The sequence below is a fragment of the Biomphalaria glabrata genome, chromosome 14 (genome assembly GCF_947242115.1).
Source record: "Biomphalaria glabrata chromosome 14, xgBioGlab47.1, whole genome shotgun sequence".
Lineage (NCBI taxonomy): Eukaryota > Metazoa > Mollusca > Gastropoda > Planorbidae > Biomphalaria > Biomphalaria glabrata.
The window spans coordinates 35297803-35305776 of record NC_074724.1 but is presented as its reverse complement, the minus strand read 5'-3'; the positions used below and the strand labels follow the sequence as shown (position 1 = coordinate 35305776).

Sequence of the window (7974 nt, the reverse complement as noted above, 5' to 3'; positions counted from 1 at the left end):
CTGAATTTGTGTGTTCCTGAATTTGTGTGTTCCTGAATTTGTGTGGTCCTGGATATTGTGTGGTCCTGAATTTGTGTGGTCCTGAATTTGTTTGTGTGGTCCTGAATTTGTGTGGTCCTGAATTTGTGTGGTCCTGAATTTGTGTGGTCCTGAATGTGTCCATTGCTTTACGTTGCTGGACACATTTTCAATTCATTTCTTAGACTAGTTCGGGCTATAGCCGCCTTAGTTGTGAACACGTCTGCCTGTACAGACCTGGCCCCAGCTATGACAACATATTTGATGACCTTTCCACTGAATTATAGCCTCAGGCTTTCCAAGAAATTCTTTAAAAGAGTTCATTTCTAATAGAAACTCTCAAAACTGTGTACATTCGTGGAAATCAATGCCAAGCGTAACCAAATACGAGAAGTTCATTAAAAAGCGATTTCCTTCAACTATTATTTTTAAACAAAAGTCTTCTAAATATCTTTGTATCCAAAAACACATTTCGTTCATGCTAGATCTCTTGACACAAGATTCAGACACATTCATTGCAACATTCGTTATAGTATTTGAGTATACTCTATATTGAGGTCCCACTCTGTTCGGATAAAGCCGTTTATGCGGAGAATGAATGGAAAAAAAAAATCACGAATATAAATCGATCACTACTTTTTAATATACTTACCAACCGTCAATCGATACGTTGAAATACTACGTTCATCTACAATTAAGTCAATTAACGATTGGTCTAAACCCGTTTTTTCCTTATCCTGATTAGGACGTCCTGGTGCGTAGCAGATATCCTAACAAAAAAATTATCGCTTCGTTGAGTTTGCCAAGTTTGGGCGATATAAAAAATGGCCCCCTCGTTGATCTTTTCGTCTTGAGTAAGGGCATCGTAAAGTTACAGCGACATAGTAGAAGTTCCATCTGTCACATTGGGATCTTATAGAGTGAGTTCTAGTCAATTAGAGGGAAGACCTAGAAGGTAATGGACTTTATATAGATTTTAACTCGGTTCAAACTGTGTTTAAGCAATATCGTAAGGAGGAAAGTTAAATTCTAGAAAATGATTCGACTCGTTCTTTGATGCTATGCAATTGTAGTCAAACTAAATTTCCATTTGATTAGATCAATAAAAAATATATTTTATTATCTTATCTTATCTTATCTTATTCAACTGTGTTGGTTTGTTGGTGTTCATTTCGTATAGATAACTTTAGTTTCCGTGTGTTTTTTTTTATTTGCTTCCTTCGTTTCGTTTCGTTACGTTTTCTCATTTATTTCCTCATTTTATATCACACAGTCTCTGTCTCACTATCTCTCTCTCTCTCTTTCACTCTCTCTTTTGTCTCACTCTATTTCTCTCTTATTCTCTCTCTATTTCTCTCTGTCTCTCGCTATTTCTCTCTGTCTCTCTCTCTATTTCCATCTCTCTCTCTCTCTATTTCTCTCTGTCTCTCGCTATTTCTCTCTGTCTCTCTATTTCCGTCTATCTCTCTCTCTATTTCTCTCTGTCTCTATTTCTCTCTCTCTCTCTCTATTTCCCCCTGTCTCTCTATTTCTCTCTCTCTCTCTCTCTCTCTATTTCCCTCTGTCTCTCTATTTCTCTCTGTCTCTCTCTCAATTTCTCTGTCTCTCTATTTCCCTCTGTCTCTCTCTATTTCTCTCTGTCTCTCGCTATTTCTCTCTGTCTCTCTCTATTTCCGTCTCTCTGTCTCTATTTCTCTGTCTCTCTGTCTCTATTTCTCTCTGTATCTCTCTCTATTTCCCTCTGTCTCTGTATTTCTCTGTCTCTATTTCTCTCTGACTCTCTCTCTCAATTTCTCTCTGTCTCTCTTTCTATTTCCTCTGTCTCTCTCTATTTCTCTCTGTATTTCTCTATTTCTGTCTCTTTCTCTTTTTTTTTTTTTATAAATATCACCGACATATCAACTGGGCCCAAAACATCACCTCAAAACATCTCCCAAACCATTAAGACCCAAACAAAACTGCTAAAATCTTCACCAACAAAACATCTCAAAACCATTAAGACAAAAACAAAACTGCTAAAATCTTCACCAACAAAACATCTCAAAACCATTAAGACCCAAACAAAACTGCTAAGATCTTCACCAACAAAACATCTCAAAACCATTAAGACCCAAACAAAACTGCTAAAATCTTCACCAACAAAACAAATCAAATCGATCAAGAAATTCCCGCATCAAAAAACAGAAGGACTTGGTTTTGACATCAAAAGTAAAAAAAGAAAGGTGCAACAAATTAGACTAAGCATTTCACTTCTAGAGGGGGAGGGGCGCGGTGGCTGAGTGGTTAACCTGCGGCCATGGGTTCGAATCTCAGCAAAGACTTTGATTTTGAATTTTGGGATTTTAACGGTGCAACTGAGTCCATCCAACTCAAACGGGTACCTGACAATTTTTTGGGGGGATATTAAAGGTGGTTGGTCTTCGTGCTGGCTGCATCGTTAACCGTAGACCAAAAAAAAACAACAGATGACCTTAACATCGTCTGCTATATAGATCGCAAGGTCAGAAGGGGGGGGGGAATTTTACTTTACTTTATTTATTTACTTCTAATGCAAAATGGAGTTTAAAATTTTCTTGTTTTTTTTTTTTGTTGTTTTTTTTAAATCTAGAACGCAAATGTTCCTTGGATATTCCAAGCTTCAATGCATTCTTTACATCATCGTCTGCTCAGCTCTTCTGGTCAACGTATTTGTATTCTTCTCAACGCCCGGATGTGCCAACGTGATCAACGTCCTGAAAAAGTCTCTCTCGGACAACATGGAGAAAAGTCGGCTGTATCATCTGACCCAAAGACTGGAGACTCAAGTCAAAGCCCAAAAACAGGTGATCGCTTTCTTGTCGCAGCCCATCATCAACAACTTCGACTTCAACTACACCAGAAGCCTCAAGGATGCGTGCACGAAAGACGCCCCTGAGCTGCTTGTCGTCGTTCCGTCAGCGCCGGGAAATTTCCGCAGGAGGCGTAAGGTGAGGAGAAGCCCTAGGGGGTTGTACGCCATGAACGCGAGCAATAAGGCGAAGCTGTTGTTCTTCGTGGGGAGGACGCCCGCGAGTCCGAATGTCCAAAGAAGGTTGAACCTGGAGGCGGACGACCACGGGGACATCGTCATGATGGACTTTGATGACGAGTACAAGAATATCCTGATCAAGGCGGTGTCCATGCTGAGGTGGACGCTGACCTACTGCCCGAACGTCACCTACGTCATTCGCACGGACGACGACGTGGAGGTGGACATCGCCAACCTTCTGAAGATCATGCGCAACAAGAGTCGTAACTACGAGAACTTCATCCTGGGCGACACCAACGTTTACCTCGACGTGGTCCGAGACAACAGGGACAAATACTACGTCTCTAGGGAGGAGTACCCTCACTCCACCTTCCCTCCCTTCGCTTTGGGCGGATTGCTGGGGTATCCTGTGAGCTCGGTGGCGCTCCTGTACCAGGCAGCCCTTAGACTGAATCCTATTTGGCTTGACGATGTCTTCATCACGGGGATGTGCGCCCCCAAAGTTGACGTGCCTCTACTTGACGACCCTGAGTTCATATTTGAACACCCTGGAATGTGACTAGCGTCTAATAGAACAACAAATAAGTCATTGAAATGTTGCCAATTATTACGTTTTAGGGCTAAAGGGAACTAACGCTGTCAACAATAAAAAAATTTTACTGTGGAAAAAAATTAATACACTTCCTCATAAGTGACACGTTTAAAAAAAAAATGTTTGATAAACAGTATTATATCCGAGGCCGCACCGGTGACACGTCATTACGAATGAGTTAGGGTTCCTGTATAATGTTCGTAGAATGTAAGCTTTTTTTTTAGCCCAATTTTAGCATATTATGTGAGTTGAGAACTTTGAGAAGTAATATCTAGAAATAACATTTGCAAGCTAAAAGTTGCAAAATGAGAAGATGGTGTGAATGACTCTTCCATGTTGTTAATGCTACATTTAATTGCTACCTTTACATCAATTCTAAAGAGTGGCCAGTGGCCAGTAGCACTACATTGGACTGTTGCAGCCTGGTAATTTAGATCTGACAACTAGTGATCTGAAGTCACGAGTGCATATGATGACCTAAATTAGTTGTAATGAAAAAACAATCTGGGACATGCTGTTGAGTGCCGCTCTTTCAAGAACTGAGCTCGTTATGGATCTGGTCTGATAAGTAGTGACTTTGAACAAGCCATTAGTAAAATGATGACCAGGATTCTTTTTTAATGAAAAAGCATCAATCTTTGAGTTGTGTATTTAGGGCCGGATTTAAGACAGGGCAGGCGGGGCTTCTTCCCCGAGCCTCCACTCCGCTGAATCCAGTCCTGTGTGTATTGTTTATTAGCTGTTCTGTGACGGACTGTCACATTTATAATCTGGTCTGATAAAAAAGAGATGTGTAGCAATCTCTTTCATATATATATGAAGACCTGTAATGTTTATGAATGTGGTTACCACATAGTTGTGATATATTTAGTGAATCCATGATTGCGTTATATATATATATATATATATATATATATATATATATATATATATATATATATATATATATATATATATATATAATATATATATATATATATATAGTGATTTCTAATTTTCAATAGCCTTGAGCTGGGGTGAACTATTTATGGAGTAAGAAGTGGGATCCATAAATGTCACCACAATGAGTTTGCGTGACCTTGGTTTCTTTGTTTAGTGTAGGCGTTTATAGAGATTATGTTAGGAGAATTGCCGTTTGACCAGAACTCCTACTGCAAAAACATTAAGACAGTTTACTGTGAGCGACTAAGGGCCTTCAGACTTCCGGTGTGGCAGACACATATAATAATAATAAGGATTGTCTTTGAGACTGAAAATTAATGAGGAATGCAGTATTTCCAGTGGCTAGGCAGCCCCTGCTGCGACCTACGTATTTTGCCACAAGTAGCTCAAGAAACATATAAGTTAATTGCTATAAATATATAAATCCCTTGAAACTACAGATTTACACTTGAGATACACAAGTTAGTATAGATAAATCAGAGAAATATAATTCTTACAAATGCAGATGTAGAAAAAATGACTACTGTCTAATCTGAACTACTAAATATTAATATTTAAAATAAATTAAAATATCGCTCTCTGCCGGGGTACTGACCGTACTAGGTACCTCAATTGACTACCGACCACTGACTGGCAAAATACTGACTTAATACTAAGTCCATAACCTTAGCTAGGCTCAGAATAGTTCACCTCAGCTCAATGCTTCTGTGAGTACTATTTAACATGACGGCTGTCTGGTCGAGCGGTATTCGCGCTGGACTGTCATTCGGTTGTCTCGGTGGGCCAGGGATCATATCCTGCCCGCTGCCTTCCCCCGTCGTCTTGCGGGAGGTTAGAAATAGGAAGTAATTTACCTATGCCCCATTATGTACATCCTGATCATGTATAGCATGAAACACACTAGATTGATGTTGTAGTTTGGGTTTCGTTAATTATCATAAAATTATGAGGTGATAAATGTTCAGATGTTAACCAATGCCTTGTACCTCTTCCATAGGTCATTATCATATCGTAGCTTACTATTGTCATATTTGATTTGCATTTATTTCATTTTTGTTAATGCTTAATGAGATTTGTTATAGTAAAGGCAGCTGATAATATCGCAGCCAAGTCCTTAGTATAAGTGAATGATTAATCTGTTATTGTGTGTTTGTGTGTGTGTTTTTTTATATAGAACTAAGTGAAGGATTAATCTGTTATTGTGTGTTAGTGTGTGTGTTTTGTGGAACATTGTATCTGGGCCGGCCTTAGACCACTGCAACCTCTTCAACCGCAATTAGCCCCGCAGTGTCATAGGCCCCGCACTGTCATAGGCCCCGCGCTAATTTTTGGAGTAAAATATTGAATTAAACTATTTATAACTTATAACAGATTTTCCTCGGTATCCCGGTTTACAAGGAACTCCTACGAAATCTCCTGAAATTGCAAAATATACGAAAAGTCCTGGAAATCTCCTGAAATTATTAAAATCTTGTGAAAACTCATAAAACTCTCCTGAAATATCGACACATAGTCATTTTGGAGCGTCATTCAAAATGAAAAAAGCAAATTCTACGCACGATAAAAAAAATGGAATTATACAAGACCCGTAGCTGCGGCATCTAGTAGAACGAGCTTCTCGCGTCTAATGAAGAATTACTTGAGGTAAACAATTCACGAAGATAGATTTGATAATTCTTGCTATTGAGCGTGATCTATGTAGTAAACAGAATTTTGATGATATACAGTATGACTTCGCTACACGTAAAGTTAATTTGATCGTGATCTTGTAAAGTGTAAAGTAAAGTAAAGTTCCCCTTTCAGACCTTGTGGTCTATAGGGCAGATGATGCAAAGGTCATCTGTTTCTGTGGCCTACGGTTAACAAGGGTGTCATGTGGCCAGCACAACGACCAACCGCCTTTACTTTTCCCTAACTAATGCCAGGTACCCATTAGAGCTGGGTGGACTCAGAGGCCCCCGAAGATCCCGAAATTAAAAATCCCAGTCTTCACCAGGATTCGAACCCCGGTCCCCGGTTCGGAAGCCAAGCTTTACCGCTCAGCCACCGGGCCTCCGTGATCTTGTACGACGTAGTAAAGAATTAATAAAATTCAGAGACGAATTTATTTTCTAATATAAAATCTTGATTTTCACCTATTATCCGTATCCTTACCCATACCGGGCCCCACACAATCCGTTTCGCATAGGGCCGGCTTTGCATTGTATGTGTTATTCTTATGAATGATTCGCATGTTTCTATATGTGTTAGTATGTGCCATTTATATAAGCGATAAAAAATATCGGTGGAATTTAAGTGGTCAGCTTTTCCAACAGTGTTGTCCAGATTCGAAATTTGTCACATGAGTTCGAAAATGGATAGGTTTACAATTTCTAGGTAGATCTATGTCCTTTTAATGCATAACTTATAAGCGGAAGTCATAAATATGATAGAAATTGACCAAATGAGAATTGTAGCTTTACAGCCAGAAAACGAACGCCACAAGACAACGGCTTCACAAAATCTGATTGGCTACACATTTGGGACATACAGATCTTTCAGGTTTGCGTTAAATTCTGTGAATTGGTCAGAGTAGAAAACAACAACAAACATTTCCAATATAGTTAGAGTTAGCGCGAGTGCTTCCTCGAGTTTTAGATTTCGAATCTAGGTGTAGACTGGGAGTATAATTTTCGGGATTATCAGGGCGTCCTTTAGTCCAACCAACTCTAATGTGTACCTGGCACATTGGTTGGTCTTTTAATTGGCCACACAAGACACCCGTTAACCGTCGGCTACAAAAACAGATGACTTTGTCATATTACCGATAGATTGCATGGTCGCACTTTACTTTACGGACTTATGTTTAGATCAAATGTATCTATCTGCTGGCCTGTATCTTCATTGTTTGTGTTGAGAGTATGACGGAGATAGCTTAAGACCCAAGTGATCTAAATGTTTATTTATTTGACTGAAAAAAAATGTCCCGTTTATTTGTAAATTATTTCTTAATTTATAAATCTTTCTTTTTCAATTTCCCTTTTGGAGTTTGAAAGAGTTTATCTTTTGTGCCTAGAGAACGGCATTCACTTTATTAAATAAATTAAAAGTTTGATGTTTGATTTATTTATATTCTCAATTTGTATTGAACTCTTTTGTAACATAAAATTACACAATGCTAAACACTTTGACTGGTTAGTTGCCTTTAGATACAAAACCACCATCTCACCTCTTCCAGCCATTTCTGGAAAAGAAATCTCGCACGCGTGAATCACAAAATAAAGCTACACTTGCCTAGGTGTTAACAGATGCAGAAATTGTATGATTGACTAAATAGGACATTCTATAAATTAACCCTTGCTAGCTGTCACGGATTTTAAAAGACGTAGGATCTGGGCAGATTTTGTTTTCTTATCTTATCTTATATAATACAGAC

General features: G+C 38.8%; 1 protein-coding gene across 1 annotated transcript; it reads left to right on the top strand.

Annotated features, from left to right (window-relative positions):
• Nucleotides 1-741: 741 nt before the first annotated feature.
• On the top strand, nucleotides 742-7653 carry LOC106065805 (UDP-GalNAc:beta-1,3-N-acetylgalactosaminyltransferase 1-like). Its single transcript, XM_056011016.1, has 2 exons — nucleotides 742-973; nucleotides 2627-7653. The coding sequence occupies exon 2, from the start codon at nucleotides 2634-2636 to the stop codon at nucleotides 3582-3584; it is 951 nt and encodes a 316-aa protein (XP_055866991.1). The 5' UTR covers nucleotides 742-973; nucleotides 2627-2633; the 3' UTR covers nucleotides 3585-7653.
• The last annotated feature ends 321 nt before the right edge of the window (nucleotides 7654-7974 follow it).